The sequence below is a fragment of the Rhinolophus ferrumequinum genome, chromosome 16 (genome assembly GCF_004115265.2).
Source record: "Rhinolophus ferrumequinum isolate MPI-CBG mRhiFer1 chromosome 16, mRhiFer1_v1.p, whole genome shotgun sequence".
Lineage (NCBI taxonomy): Eukaryota > Metazoa > Chordata > Mammalia > Chiroptera > Rhinolophidae > Rhinolophus > Rhinolophus ferrumequinum.
The window spans coordinates 13,012,116-13,029,508 of NC_046299.1; the positions used below are offsets into that span (position 1 = coordinate 13,012,116).

General features: G+C 34.4%; 1 protein-coding gene across 1 annotated transcript in view; it reads right to left on the minus strand.

Moving 5' to 3' along the window:
• ATRNL1 (attractin like 1) overlaps nucleotides 1-17,393 on the minus strand; it is a 573,257-nt gene that overhangs the window by 445,050 nt on the left and 110,814 nt on the right. Inside the window, exons 14-17 of the mRNA XM_033131140.1 lie at nucleotides 14,526-14,658; nucleotides 10,709-10,890; nucleotides 2,582-2,795; nucleotides 665-853 (exon numbers count right to left, since the gene is read on the minus strand). Coding sequence (XP_032987031.1) covers nucleotides 665-853; nucleotides 2,582-2,795; nucleotides 10,709-10,890; nucleotides 14,526-14,658 — 718 coding nt within the window. The remainder of the gene's footprint in view (nucleotides 1-664; nucleotides 854-2,581; nucleotides 2,796-10,708; nucleotides 10,891-14,525; nucleotides 14,659-17,393) is intronic.

Consider the following 17,393-nt stretch of genomic DNA (forward strand, 5'->3'; position numbering starts at 1 on the left):
CAGGACCTAGTGTCACAGACTCAGGCAGGTGCATCTTCATCCCACAGTTCTTATGAAACCTGAGACCTACGAGGGGCAGGAGCTTTTCCTCAGGCACAACCCCCAGCAAGCCCAGCACTGTACAGCTGACATGACTCGCCGTGGGATGCCCAAAAGGGCATCCTCCCTTTGTAGGCAATTTGCCACCAATGGTGTGACAGTCTTGCCAAAAAAATGCTTAACTGGAATTAATCATGAGGAAACAATTAGACCAACCAAGTCGGGAAACTAACAAAACAACGGGTGTAGATACTTAAAAAAATATCAGTCATGTAAGCAAAAGAAGGCACGGGGGCTATGAGAGGTTACAGATGCACAATGCAATCTGTGATCCTTGACGTGAACACTGTCATGAAATGTCATGCAGCTTGCAGTATCTACTCAGAGTGGGGGGCAGGACGAATGTGGCAAAATGTTAATATGCAGGGTAAGATACCTCGTGGAATTCACAATGATGGGCTAAAATAAATCAGGGGCTTACAGCATTAAGAGGTTTTAAAAAGAGCCGTGACAACAGTTTCTCTCATTTTCTTAAAATTTCCTCAAATGTTTAATTCCTCAATCCATCCCAGAAAAGTGATCCATGTGGTTGTTAAATGAAAAGTCACTCCAGGTAGATACTTACGGGAGCAGGTCGCAGTTTGCCATTCCAGACACTGTCCGTATGGAAAAGAAATTATATACGCATTAGAGTCAACGCAGCGTTTCGTGCTGCTGCACCACATACACTCCATGCCGTTGCTTGTACAGTTGGAACACGACGTCCTTAGAGAGCATGGCTTTTTGCATGGCCTTGCGTTTTGATTTGGACTGACTGGAATAAATCCACAAACAAAATTATTTTATTTGCAACTGCATTTTAACACAAGTTAATGGGTTTGAGTGTTTCGCTATTTAGGATATGTTGCAATTTAGCCAAGTGTGGGATAAATATTACAGCAAAAAATACACAATAAGGTAAATGATAATGATGATGATATGTCAGTACTTCTTAAATTTATTATCGAATTTGAACTTTATAATTGCTTGGAAATTTTTAATCCTTTACAATGTACATAAAGTCATATAATTTAAAAGTTATAAATAGAAATGTAATACATGATACAGTTTTTCTATTGGCTAAATAATTTGTACACTATCATTATTTACTTTTCTAGCTACTCTGTAAATATTCCACAACTTTATCAAAGCACATGGCCTGTCAGTGAATATGTCTCTGATATAAACAAACAATAAAAATAAAACAATTTACTAAAAATCTTCATATGAAATGTAATATTTTTCACACCCATTAGGATGACTATTATTTTAAAATATTTTTGGAAGGATGTAGAAAAACTGGAACCCGTGCACACAGCTGGTGGGAAAGTAAAATGGTACAGCCTCTATGGCAAACAGTATGGATAGTCCTCAAAAAAATTAAAAATAGGATTACCATATGATATAGCAATTCCACTTCTGTGTGTGTGTGTGCATACACAAAACATGAAAGCAGGAACTGGAACAGGTATTTGTACGCCTATACTCATAGCAACATAATTCATAAGAGCCAAGAGGTGGAAGCAAACCAAGTGTTCATCAATGGATGAATAGAAAAACAGAATGTGGTACAGACATACAATGGATAAGTATTCAGATTTCAAAAGAAATTAAACTTTGACACATGCTACAACATGGATGAACTCTGAAGACATTATGCAAGGGAAATAAACAATCACCAAAAAGGGCATACACGTTATGATTCGACTTACATGAAGTAGCTAGAGCAGTCAAACTCACAGAGAAAGAAAGTAGAAGGTGGTTGTCAGGGGTAGGGCATTGGGGTGTGGGGAGTAATTATCTAATGGGTATGAAGTTTCAGTTTGGGAAGATGGAAAACGTTCTGGAGCTAGATGGTATTAATCGGTGTACAACAATGGTATGTACTGAATGACAATGAAACTTACACTTAAAAATGTTTTAAAATGTCAATTACATGTTATTAAAACTGAAAGAAAAAAAGTGGTTAAATTGGTTAAATTTATGTTATATATTTTTACCATAATACAAAGTATAATATTTAAAAAGAGAAAAGAATTCAATATTCCTTTCTCACTTAACAAAAATCCATTTCAAAAGATGTAATAGAAATGATTCTTTTTACTTGCTGAAATAAATAGTAAATCTGCAAGATTAAAGTGATTCTAAATTGGTTGTTAATCTTAAAGACAAATGTTGCCTTCTAAAGACTATCATTATAAAAGTCATTAACCAATTAAGAATAGATTCTTAGTATACTGAATTAACCACAACCATATATTCATAATCTCACTATTTCAACTAACAACTAAAGATTGTATAGAACAATAAATATTTGTTATTTTCACAAGTTAATGGGAAGGTCACTAGCAGTAAGTGGGTAATGTGGATAAAGAAAATCAGCATCACAAAAAGATGGCGAAAGTTACCACAGGCCCACAGACCATCACACAAAGGGAGGAGGTGATGGGAAGAGGGGTTGCAAACATTATGATTTTAAATACTGGTTTACTGGACTACTTACCAACAGGTTTTTCACAGACAAGGCCATCTGCCATAGATGTACAAGGATTAGCTTTTAAGCCTGCCACTGCAGCCCTTTCTAGATATGCACAGAACCCAGAATCATTTGGTTCACCAGGAAGCCACTGAAGTGTTGTGTTTGTAAATGGAGACATGTCTTCCCATCCCCAGTAGGATATATTGATCTTGCGCAAGCCTACCCAAGGTGATACTTTCTGTAAACAGCAATAAAGGGGGCATTAAAGTTAGATGTAAAAATACTCATCATATTCCTCAGCGAATAGTTCATTATCATTAAAAATTACATTGGAAAATATACAGAACGGCCTTTCTAATGACTACTACTACCTAGATAATGAACAAGTACAGCACATTTTGGATAACAATGCAGAATAGAACACTATGTTTAAATATGCTGGGCGGACGGGTGGTTCAGTTGGTTAGAGCGCGAGCTCTGGGAAACAGGGCTGCTGGTCTGACTCCCACATGGGCCAGAGAGCTGCACCCTCCGCAGCTAGAGTGAAGTCAATGAGCCGCCACTCAGCTCCTGGGTGGCCAGGTGGCTCCGTTGGTTGGAGCGCAGGCTCTCAACCACAGGGTTGTCAGTTCCACTCCCGCAAGAGATGGTGGGCGGCACTCCCTGCAAGTAACAATGGCAACTGGACCTAGAGCTGAGCTGTACCCTCCACAACTAAGATCGAAAGGACAACGACTTGACTTGCAAAAAGTCCTGGAAGTACACACTGTTCCCCAATAAAGTCCTGTTCCTCTTCCCCACCCAAATAAATAAATAAATAAATATGCTTTGTGTTTAGCTAAATGATTTTGGTCACTTATTTAGCCCTTGTGAACCTTAGTTTTCTCTTCTATTAAATAGGGATATAAATATCTATCTTATGAAGCAAGATTATTAAAGAACTTAACATCCTGTTGCTGTTACTACTACTGCTGGAGCTGCTACTATCGTTATTAGTACTACTACTACCGCTACTGCTACTACTACCACCATCACCACCACCACCATCACCATCACCACCACCACCATCACCATCACCACCACCACCATCACCACCACCACCATCAACTCCATCACCACCACCACCACCACCAATCTAATCTGTTATGGAGGTAAGAATCTGAAGATAAATTGGCATTATATGCACGTGAGAAAATAGAAAACTAAATCAACAAACAGTATATAGAGGGTGAGTGAAAACTTTATAATAGGTTCACAAAAGGACTAGGAAGAAAAACTACCTCTCTCCTAGTTCAGACCTCTACTAGTACATTAGGATTTTCAAGCAATTTTGGATAAATTAATGGCACCTACCTTCATTATTAAAGAGATTAAGAAAGCTAATAAAATCTCTGACTCTTACGCCTAAAATTTAACTAACAGAAGTTGGCAAATGCCACAAAACTAAATATTCTTAGGGCTCTCAATAACATTTAAAAACTAGCTTGAAAACAAAATATATTCTGTATTCATATATCTTATTTTAATCATTACTCAATTTTAAAATGTTATTTTTATGATAATCAAAAAAATGATACATTCTTAATCCAAGCTACTCTCTTTACAAAACTCTATTAGATTAGAAACACCTCCATCTTTTTTTCCTCTTGTTTCTGCTTCAGTTATGTTTTTTCTGAGATATTATTTTTTTTATTTTTTTCTAGCTTTCTCGAGTAATAATTGACAAAAATTATACATATTTAAGGTGTACAAAGTGATGCTTTGGTATAAGCATACATTGTAAAATGATTACCACAGTCAAACTAATTAATATACCCAGCAACTCATATACTTTTTTTGTGTGGTGAGAACATTTAAGATCTACTCTCTTAACAAATTTCAAGTATACAATACAGTATTGTTAACTGTAATGACTATGCTGTACATTAGATCTCCAAAACTTATTTGTCCTGCATATCTGAAACTTTGTACCCTTTGTTCTACATGTCCACATTTCCCCATCCCCTAACCCCTAGCAACCACCATTCTACTATCTCTGCTTTTATGAGTTTGACTTCTTATAGATTCCACTTATAAGTGAGATCATACAGTATTTGTCTTTCTGTGTCTGGCTTACTTCATGCAGCATAATATCCTTCACCCATATTGTTGCAAATGGCAGGATTTCCTGCTCTTTTAAGGCTGAATAATATCCCATTATAGCCCTCAGATTTTCTTTATCCATTCACTTAGATTATTACCATATCTTGGCTATTGTGAATAATGCTACAATGACCGTGGGAATAGATATCTCTTCCAGATATTGATTTAATTTCCTTTGGATATATACCAAGACCTGGGATTACTGATGATTCTATTTTTAATTTTTTGAGAGACCTCCATAATGTTTTCCAAATTAATTATACCAATTTATATTCCCACCAAGAGTGCACAAGAGTTCCCTTATCTCCACATTTTTGCCAAAACGTATCTCTTGTCTTTTTGATAATAGCCATTCTAACAGGTGTGAGGTAATACCTCATTGTGGTTTTGATTTGCAATTCCATGATGATTAGTGATGTTGAGCTTTTGATCATTTAAGTATTGGTCATTTGTATGTCTTCTTTGGAAAAATGTCTATTCATTTCCTTTGGTCTTTTCTTAACTGTGTTGTATTCTTTTCTACTGAGTGGAGCTCCTTATATAGTTTCAACATTAACTCCTTATCTGACGTATGGTTTACAAACATTTTCTCACATTCCATTGGCTGTCTCTTCACTCTCTTGATTGTTTCTCATTTGTCTACTTTTGCCTTTGTTGCCTGTGCTTTGGGGTCATATCCAAAAAATCATTGCCCTGCCCAATGTCAAGATTTTCCCCCATGTTTTCTTCTCATAGTTTTCCAGTTTCAGGTCTTACATTTAAGTCTTTAATTCATTTTGGTTTGATTTTTATATATGGTGTGAGATAAGGATCCACTTTCATTCTTCTGCATGAGGATATCTAACATCATTTATTGAAAAGACTGTCATTTCCCCATTGTGTGTTCTGGGCACCTTTGTTGAACATCAATTGATCGTAGTTCATGGATTTATTTCTGGCCTCTTATAATGTGTCTTGGTGAAGAAATTTTTATGTTAAACTATTTGAGGTTCTTCGGAATTCATGGATCTGAAGGTTCATGTCCATTTCCATATTTGGGGAGTTTTCTGTTATTATTTCTTTAAATAACTTTCTGTCTCTTCTCTATTTTGTGCCTTTTGGGACTCCCATAATGCACATATTATTCACATATGGTCTAGCATAAGTCCCATGAGCTTTTATTCACCATTTTTCCTCTGAGCTCATCGGTTCTTTCCTCTGCATGATAGAGTCTGTTGTTGAAGCTCTTTACGGAATTGTATAGTTGGGTCATTGTGTATTCAGCTTCATAATTTCTGTCTGGTTCTTTTTTATGGTTTCTATGTCTATGTTGAACTTCACATTTTGTTCATGTATTCTTGTCTTAGTATCATTTAATTGCCTATCTGTGTTCTCTTATATGTCACTGAGCTTCTTTTGGATGATTATTTTGAATTCTTTTGACAGGCGGTTTGTAGATCTCCATTTCTTTAAGGTTGCTTACTGGTGCTTTATTTTATTCTTTGGTAGTATCATGTTTCACTGATGCTTTTCCTCCCCCTCTTCTACTCCTCCCCCTACTCCACTTCAAGCCATTGTTTTTCAGTCTAGTTGTGTAGGACACAGCTGCCTGGCCCATGCTGGTACTATGAGCTTTGCGCTCCCCTGGTTGAGGCAGTTAGTCGCTGGTTGTCTGTCAGTCAGCGGCTCACAGCAGTTCTCCCTGACTGCCGGCCGGTCAGGCTGGTCCCCAGCCGCTAATGGCAGCACACAGCAGCCCACGACAGCTCACACCAACCTCCAGGGAGCCCAACTCCAGGGAGAGCCGTTGTTCACAATCTTAGCCATAGAGGGCACAGCTCACTGGCCCATGTGGGAACCGAACCTGCGACCTCGATGTTAGGAGCACCACAAGTTAACCACCTGAGCCACCGGGCCAGTCCACCCTGAATTTTTATGATTCCAATGGCCTTGTGTTGGTGTCTGCACATTTGAAGAAGTAATCACCTCTTCCATTCTTTACAGACTGGTTTCAATAGGGAAAGTTCTTCAGTGTCAGCCCACCCAGAGATTCTGGTGGGCTATGTGATGGGGTCCACAGTGGGCTTACTGCTGGAGTCCTTGGGTGGACTGGCCTGGTGCCCCCATCAGGGAATGACCAGGCCCTTCACCTGGGTCCAGAAGGGCTTGCCTGATACTTGGGTCCAGAGGGGCAAGCCTGGAACCTGAATCTGTGGGTACAAACCTAATCCTGGGTCTGTGGTAGCCAGCCTGGCACAAGGGTCCATTAGGGTAGGTCTAGGGGCTTGGTCCACATAGGTGGGTCTTGAGCCTGAATCCTTAGGGACCAGCCTGGGAAACGAGTCCACAGGTGTGATCCTTGGCCAGAGTCTGTAGGGGCTAGCCAAATTACAGTGTCCACTGGCACAGGCCTGGTACCTAGATTCATGAGAGCGGACCTGGTCCTGAGCCCATGAATGTGGGCTTGGTACCTGGGATTACAGGGGCAGGCCTGAAGTTGGGTCCATAGAAGCCTGAGTCCACTAGGGTGGACCTGGTCTTGGGTCCACATGCTGGGGTCTCATGGGGAAGGCCTGGAGCCTAGGGCTGCAGGGGTCATCCTGAAGGTTAGGTCCATGGATGCCAAACTTGAGCTGAGTCCATGGGGGCTAGTCCAGCACTGGAGCATGCCTGGTACCTGGGTCCATGGGGTCCAGCCAAGCACGAGGGTTCCCTAGGACAGGCCAAAAGCTGGGGTCCATGACAAAGTCATTTGCTCACTTCACTCTCCTTCCCCTTTGCTAAGGGCATTTCTCACATGCTTCACTGCCCTGCACAGCCCTAGGGAAAGGGTGATGTGGGTAATATCAAAGTGTCCTTGCTACCCTCTTCAATGAAGCTTTTCGTATTTCTGTGCTCTTTACAAGAGCTGTAATCTGTCACCTGGATTTCTTACTCTTGTAAAGTTATTTTTGTACATAGATGGTTGTTCAAATCAATGTTTCTGCGAAGGGACAAGCAGTGAAATCTCCCATTCTGTTATCTTCCTACCATCATTCCTAAGCACTTCTACCTTAATATACGTGTTAACACATTTATTTTCTAAGTTACTAAGCTAATAATATTATATTACAATGGGAAGTGGTTTCAAAACTCCACATCATCCTTTTTTTAACATTATGGACTGTCAGGGTAGAGAAAAGGAGGTCTCTCCATCTGAGTCTTTAACAATATAGAAACAGGAGATATAGATTCAGCATTAATTATAAATATGTTATGCAAATGGTCCTAGTTAACACTTGGCAAATATTTCTTAAATAAAATTAAAATATCAGATGGAGAGACATATTTTTCTCTACCCTGACAGTCCATTATGGTAATGGATGTCATATAACCTAGTGGAGTATTATACACATAGTAGGTAGTCAATAAATTTTGGTAAACAAAGTTCATTAGAACAGAGTAGTTATTTTCCACTATCCAATTCCTGAGCTAGAGCTAGTACTTAATAAACAATGTTTCTAATTATAAAAATACACATGCTGCTATGCCTTGTGATCATCATATATTTCATACATTATTCATATAACAAAAAACCTATAACATTTTTACAGTTCTTGATAATAACAGCAGGAGTCAATCCAACATAGATATTTCAGATTAATGACTGTGCTTCACATTACAGCAACTCTGCCTATATTTCCGAACTATCTATAGTAAAGACAATTCATTTAAAATGAAATATTACTCCCTAACTAACTCATCATGACAAGAATCTTCAAGGAAGAAGAAAAGAACAGAAAAATGAAGCAGTTGATAAAACATTTAAAGTAACTATTACCCAGTAAATGAACTGGACAGGCAGTTTAAAATGAAAGATAAATTACTATATTATGAAAATTTACAACAGCACACCATAAATCACTGCAACATTTCATTAGCCATTTCTGATAAGTAAATGATCATTTGACCCAAGACATCTCTTTAAAGTGTATGAATTTGTTGATCTTTATTAGCCAAGGAAGGGCTAGCTTAAGCTTACACAACTGCAATAACTCAGGATATATAATTCATTTTATATAAAGATATGCTCAATGGACTGTCACCTTGCAGAACTTTCCACCTTTGAAATTTTGCTAACGCTCAGCTTTCTAATAAAACAAAATATTCTTCATTTGCAGAGCATGTCCACAAATTATCGAATCTAAGTACATCACACATCCAAAATAATTGTTTGTTCAATCTTTATTACTTATAATAATATGCAAAAAACACAAGCAACTGATAAACATAATCCTGAAATACGCAACTTCTAAAATAGTACACTTCAAGGCTGTAGTGTAAGAAAGAAAAATAATATTTTATAAACAAGGAAAGAAGCAATAAAGCCCTAATGCCAAATATTATTAGGGCTGAAAGAATGTGGATTTACCAATTATAAGCTCTTTATAAGTGATACATATTTAGTAGAACTAATTTTCAAATGTTCATTGGAAATTGTCTCGAAATTTTATAATTAAGGAAATGAAGCTCCCGGTATCACAAGAAAATAAGCAGATCTTATGTTGTGGAGCCTGATACTTGGGCTCAATGTGACTAAAAGTAAAACTTTACAAGTATATCTTGCCACATTGCTCTAAACTATTAAAATATCAAAAGGTCTCTCCTGCATGATACCACATACATCTTATGTTTCAGCCATTAGGCTGGTAGCTCTCAAACTAACTAGATTTAGTAAATTATTTCAAAGTGAAATATGTCAGATAGAGAAAGATAAATGTTATCTCACTTACATGTGGAATCTTAAAAAAAGAAAAAAAGACAAGTTCATAGACACAGAGAAAAGCAGACTGGTGGTTACCCGTGGCAGGGGATGGAGGGTGGGCAAAATGGGTGAAGGGGATCAAAAGGTACAAACATCCTGTTATAAAATAAATAAGTCACGGAGACATAATATATAGCACGGTGATGTTAATAATTCCGTATTGTATATTTGTAAGTTGCTAAGAGAGTAGATCTTAAAACTCATCATCCCAAGAAAAAATGTGGGTTTTTTTTTTTAACTACGTTTAGTGATGAATGTTAACCAGACTTATTGTGGTGACCATTTCACAATATATACGCAAAGTACCAAATCATTATGTTGTACATCTTAAACTAATATGTCAATTAGACCTCAATTTTAAAAAAATGCCCTCAAGGCATTTCAAGTAAGTAAATGGACTAAATAAGGTATTTCAAAACTAGATTTAGTAAATTATTTACAAATCTCTTCTTTAATGCATTCTTAAAAGTTGACTATATATAACATCCCAACAATAGAAAAGTGTAAATTCCTCTTGGAAATTTCTTACAAAATGATATTTTGATACCATTTTCAATGAAATATTCCATTTTCTATGGAAATATTTTCCATAAAACAGCTCTCTAGAAAATTGAAACTGTTTCCTAGTGCTGTATACTTCAATATCTTCCATATACTTTAAAAATTGGTTTTAGACCTACTAACCATTAGTATATTATTTCCAGCAAACCTATACCTAGAAAAATAGCATAATTCAAAAACTTAATTCACAATACACACACACACACACACACACACACACACACACTTACAAAATATACATCTATACAAATATAGCCAATGTGTTGGTCTAGTATTTTCATTAAGAGGGATTTTTCAAGTTACAAAGTAATTACACTTCAAAATGAATTCTTAAATTAATGCCATGTTTTTTAAGTACATTCATTCATATTAGATGAGTTCCTGGTAAGATAACGCAAAGATATCTTTGCTACACAAACGCAAAGATAGTTTGTACAGAACTAAAGAGTTCCTGGTAAAGATAGTGCAAAATATGAGATGAGTAATTTAGAAAACCTTATTACTAAATATACATACAGAATGAGTCCTCTGCCAGTTCACTCTGTAAATGAGTTCTACTTTTACTTCCAAGTTTTAGTAAAACAATGCATTAAAAAACAAAATTATTACCAATAACTATAGGATTATCAGCATATTTCTATAATATAAATAAGTATAGTTGTTACCTGTTGCGTATACTTCTGTATTTCATCCAGAACAAATTCTACTTCTTTTGAGGTTGTTAATGAAGCAAGATTTCCACTAAGATTATAGCAATAAAGTTTTGCATTGTCATAGCTTTCTCTACTGGAATTGATTCTAAGACAAGCATCCCCAATATGATTCCATCCTTCTCCACAAAGATGAGCTATTCCAAAAAAAAAAATTGTTTTTGATTACCAAAAAGCATGTGTATTTTTTCATTTATTTCAGAATTCTAAACATAACTTCTGTATTTGTTTAAATAATTTTAATAAGATATTTAAATATATCAATATAATATACTAAAATATTATCTAATAGTTTTGTAGGGAATAGGAACATAAAGTCTTAATTTTTTCTTTAATTCTTAAACATAAGTTAAACTATGGCTCTATAAACCTGTAAATCTAGTGTATTGGCATATGATATATCAACAAGTAAAATCACTACTATATTTACATCCCAAGGTCCAATTTACATAATACAAGATCACTCTGATAGAAAAGTAACCAGCATATGACGAAAGCAATTTTAAAGTTACTCCTACAAGTGTGGCTACTTGTCCTCCAAATCTAATTTCCATAGCCCAGGTGTACTATTTTGATATACGTTGGATTCTTTGATTCTTTCATTATAACTGTGGAGAGAAAATTCTCATTTCATTCATGTTTAGATAAGAAGTTATAATCTTTGCTTTCTAACGTTTATTTTTATACAACTATTCAGGTCTTTCTAAAATGTAAACACACTATGTAGTAACAGTGACTTATCCTTAGAGTCCAAGCTAAACTTAAACTAGCACCTATTTCTAAAACACAGACTTATAAATACATTATAAAGTTATGCTCTAGTGTGCGCTAAGCAATAATGCAGTGTTTCATTATCACACGGATCTATAAATTTGAACTACATTTTAGTTTCCATGTCATACTAAACATATCTGTGTCTCCTGCCCTTTTGGCGTTAGATGCATTAGTGTCACCTTTATGGAACTGTTCTAAAGCAGTTGTTCGCAAACATTTTGCTCTAAGACTCTTTTAACTCTTAAAAATTATTGAGGACCCCACAGATCTTTTCTTTATGCATTTTATATCTATTGGCTTTGACCACATAAAAATTAAAACTGATGATTTAAAGAAGTATTTATTTATTCATTTAAAATTATAATTTAAAAATCTATTACAAATACATTCTTCCAGTTTCTTGTCTCTTCATGCTATATTCAGGCCCGAAGGAGACACATTATCATATACTCTCCCTGAGAGACAGCGGCTAACAGTTCAAATTAGGCGCCTGGCATCAAAACATTAGGATGTACTGATGAATGAATAAAGGAATGAATAGACAGAGAGATCAAGGATAAAACAGAGTAAAATGTTCACTGCAGAATCTAGGGCATGGGTATTGGATGTCTTCTCTAATAGTCTTTCCATTTTTATATTAATATATATTTGAAATTTTTCATAATAAAATGTTGGGGGAAACATTACAAATTAAAATAAATAGCTTTTTTTTTCAATTATAATTTCCAAAACAAAAAACAAAATAGTGATAAGTGTGGCATTGTTTTACACTTGTGCAAATCTCTTCAATGTTGGTTTAATATAAGACAATTGTATTCTCAGATCTGCTTCTCATTCAATCAATTGGAATCATGTATCACTCAGCCTTTGGAAAACTCCACAGTGAACCCATAACAAAATGAGAATTAAAAAAAGCAAGTAACATTAGTGTCGTTAGTTTGGACCTCATGGGCCCACTGAAAGGGTCCATGAACAGGAGACTCCTTTCCTTTAACAAGGATTAAATTGGATACCATGGATAACCCACCATGCCTGGAACATAGTAATCCATCAATCAACTGCAATTATTATTTAATAAGATTGTTTAAAACACCTTTGTTTTCACTTTCAGGCTCTTCCTTGTCATCTAGAACCTGAAGAGCCAAATCACTTTAAGGAAACAGTACAAAATTTTTATTAAATTTTGGCTTTTTCTTACATTACCAGCTCAAGGAAGGATTTAGATTTATTTTTATTTATTTATTTTGGGGTGAGGCCAGTCCCCTTTTCTTTATTTATGAGACCAAAAATACTTGGTTGACAAATGGTACAAATAATAAAAATGTATGGGCCTTTGAGAATAAACTAAATTATACCACTGACTCAAATGTTTTGATGTTTTAGGCTTTTGTAGTATTGTGCATCAACTCAGCTTTAGGGGTAAAAGGATAACAGTTAATTTTTTGATGAATTTAGTAAACAAATTCAAATTGCCAAGTGTATTAAAAAAATGCAATTCACAAATTTTCATAGAAAAGTGCAACTGCTATAGACTGGGCCCTCCATTTAGAGAATTCACTCCCTTCAGAGAAGCTACATGGAAACCAAACTATAAATATACCTACTTGATTGCTTAGTAAATATGAACACAGAACAAGGGAAGTTAGTGCATAAGATAATATTATATTGTATTTACTATATTGTATTTATTATCTCCACAATAATAGCCTGGTCAAGTGGATCCCTTATACCAAACCAAATGTTTTTTTTCTGGACAATGAGTAGGTAGATCCTACCAAATATAACTTTGCTATTATTTTTCAAAACTTCCACTGGTTACCAAATCCCCTTCTTATTGAAGTAATCTTCCTTTATACATTCCTCCAGTCATATCATATATTGGTCCAGAATTTACTCTCTCTTTCTTAGGAGACTTTGTCAATATTTTCACTGCTCTATGTGTTGACTTTAGAGTTTAACAACTCAGAAATCAATAATATTTTCAAGTTCATTGTCATTTCATTATTAATGCTCTTAGCCTACTGCATTAATATATTCTTAATTTACTCAAAGTGAACACACATGCATATATCACTATTTAAAAGCTTTAAAGGTCAATATATAAACAAAATTCATAATTTGAATATTTTAAACCTTAATGGTACTTTTAAAGGCAATCTAATTTTTATTTAATTAAATTAAACTTATAAGAAAACCATAAAGCCTGTGATTAAATTTTCCAATGCTTTCTCAAATTACATAAGTTAAGAAATTTTACTATGATCCCAAAAAAATAGAAAAAGGCTAAAAACTGAAGGGAGAGAGTACACTCAGTTAAAAGTTACGTCTCCCATTTACAAGCCATGCACCTTTGAGCGAGTCATTTAACCAGTGTGTGTGTCTCAGTTTATCTGTATAAAAAGAAGATGGGACTGGTTGAATATGTATATTACTTTTCAATTTTCTGATTTTTCTCTTTTATATTTAAAAAGAAGAGTAGTTAGGGTCTACTAAGAACAGTGTGAACTGTAAAAAATAAACTGAAAATGCTTTTTAAAACGAGCTTTGCTCTCATTTGCACAACTGAGATGATTAAGCCATATAATACTTTTTATAAAGGTCCAATTTATGATAAAATAGCAGTCAGTAAAAAATAGTTCCTGGAATTAAAAAAATGAAGGGCATTTAAAAAAAATTAAATATATCAAAATGTTAGCATTTGTTCAATCTGGCTATCAGTCTGAGTGCTATTTATTTACTAGGTTAAGATCTACTTTTGTAAAATTGAAAAGGATTCTGATCAAGTCAACAGTATAATACAAAAACTTTGAACATCTTAAGAGAATTGGAAGCAAACACCAACTTTTCTTGTAGAAACAACACTATTATAATTTCAGCATTATTGTTTATTTGCTGTTGATTAAATTTTATAAAATGAAATGTTCTTACTAAACGCCCTTTACTATAATTGTATGCATCTGTGGACTATAAAACTAATTCACCAAATTGAAATTGTTACCTGGTAAAGCCTGGCATTCTTGTTGTCGCTGATCCCACTGGCAATTCAAGTTTAGTGAACAGCTTTTACAGCTGGTAAGTTTGTTACAAATCTGCTCATTTCTCACATGACATTTGGTGTAGTTTTTTACAGACTAAAAAGTTAAAACATAAAACATGTTATTTTTCACCTTTGTACAGCAATGATTCTTAAACTTCAGTGTACGTATATATCACTGGTGAATTTTAAAATACAGATTTCGAACCCCAAATCCAATTGTACATCTTTTGATTCTGAGAGAATCAGAATCTCTTTATTCATTTCTTTAAACTACAGTTCTTGGAATTAGAATGTTGTCCTTATCAGAAAAAAAATGGCAAATTACACCATTTGAAACAGAAACTATCTAAAGAAAACCTTTTCTACTAAATTTTGTAACAGGCTTCCAATTCAATAAAAAAAGCTAATGCACAAAGTCAATTCTCTTAATGATCACATGAAATAATTTTAGTCATAATAAAACTATCATGCAAGTCCCTGGGAATGAAGTAGAAATAATAAGTGATAAAAATTAAAGAGACGCTTTATCAAAATCTAATACAATCTAAAATGATAAATCATTTTCCCAATAACTCAGATTAATTTTATTTCCACAGAAACTAAATAATGGTTTTGGTTAATTGATGTTTCTCCTGCATGTATTTGTCCCATTGCCTTTATCTAGGCTATAAACAACCTGCCAAAATTACATTTTGATCAATCCAACAACCCGATGTAATCATAGTTCAAAACTAATTCCAGCACTCAGAAGTAAAGGTCAAAAAGGGGATAAAAAACAGGCAATAGAGGGACTTCGGTGGTAGTTCCCTACATACACTAAGGTTCAGATATTTCACATAATATTATCAATATCTATGATAAAACCTGCCTCGTGAAAATCAGACACTAAAATTCTTGGTTCAGTTCTTCCTGTGACTCTTGTTTGAAAAAATTCCATAAGGACTTAGTGCTGTATTCTGCGCCTCATTTCAACTTTTTTTCCCTCTATAGGTAGAAATGCTTACCTCAGGCTTTCTCATATAAGGGAGTTAAATATTTCTTTTCAGTCAATAAACAGTTAAAATTTAGTTATAACTATTCCACATGTAAGAATAGTTGAAGCAATTTTTATCTTCTTAGATACGTTAAATGTCACTCACCAAATATTTATTTATAACCTACTATACCTTCCTACATAAAATACATTGCCGTCATCTCCATTCCACAAACGTTAATTCTTTAAAGCAAATTACAATACCAGGTAACAGATTAAAAGTACATAGATACTGTTTCTCTTTATTCATCCTAGAAAATCACAAAAGATGAACTTTTTTATATCTCAGATTACTTTGTGCCTCTTATTGAACCATCACATTTTCATTAGAAACATATTAACTTTCTTATTGCTATTTTTTCTGATTCATAGCTTTTTGCTTTCATACAACACATAAGTGTTAATATTATTCTATATGATCATTAGAGTACAGTTCCAAACATTTGCAGCTAACTGAAGAGAAGCAAATTTACTTGAATCATCCGACAAATAGAATAACCTATAAAAACAAGAGAATGGCTAAACAACATCTTAGAATGAGAGAAAGAATGACAGCTTAACGCCAGCCCTTGAAATAACAATGGTATCATTCAAGCCATCATCCAAATAACTATACCGCTATTCATTAAGAACAGGATAGTTATCTATTGGTACTGAACCAGTATAATAGATGAAACTATATTTCAGTTACACACAGGGCCAATTTAATTAATTATGGAAGAAAGCTGACTGTTATTCTGAAACATGGCTCGCATTTTTTGGCCTAATGAACCAGATGTACAGTAGTAAACAGACTATGAAGACTAACCATTACTCCACTAATCTTCACTCTAACATATTTAGATGTAAATTTAAAATGAAAATCTGTGAGAAGTAAGCAGGTTATTTGAGCTATTAGAGCACAAAATATGCAACTTGCAGTAAATATAACTAAATAATGAAATAGGGTATCAAAGGACATCATTTACACTAAAATCTCATAGACCTTTCTGTACCCATTAGCATTTGGTTTAGCTTAATTACCAGACATTGTGATAAAACTGTCTAAAAGACACATTAAATCAAAGTCTAAATTACAAGTGAGTACCATCTGCTCACTTATACTATCTCACCCACTGCTTTCCTTTTTAACACATCATTATCAAAAATAAAATATAAAGCAAAATAAAAACCACTTTATAAACTGAGTACTTGATAGAAATTTATATAACAATTTTTTAGATATGTGTATTTTCACTCAGTTTAAGTGTCTAAACACAAATGAACTCCGGGTTAGCCAATAAAGCTTTAAATAAAATCGGCTTTCAATTTTTATCTAATAACATTCTCTGTTTTAGTCCCTTATTCCTCCCATGCTTCATTTCACTTCCTCCACTCCGATTTCCACATTAGTTACTTTAACTCTCATTAGATGAATATTAATGCAAGTATAAAAAGGCAATTCAAATTTTCAAAGAAGAGTAATGTCATAGTAACATTAAAACAAATAAAATTGAAGTATACATTATTATTAAAGCAACTTATACCACTGGAAACTATATACCAACATAGTATGTATGAAAGCAAAATGGTTCAATCTGATGAGTCAATAACTGAACATTTTCCTCCATTTTAAGTTTTGAATATTATTTTAGCATAGAATCATAAAACTTAACATTTTGAAATATGATTGGTTACTAGACAAAATTTTTAGATGATACAATGCAAGTTTTTTACTTAGTTTTCAAACTCCCTCTTCTTTACCTTTCACCTCTCTGCCTGCTGTCTTGAAAAACAATGGATACTTCTGATTAACA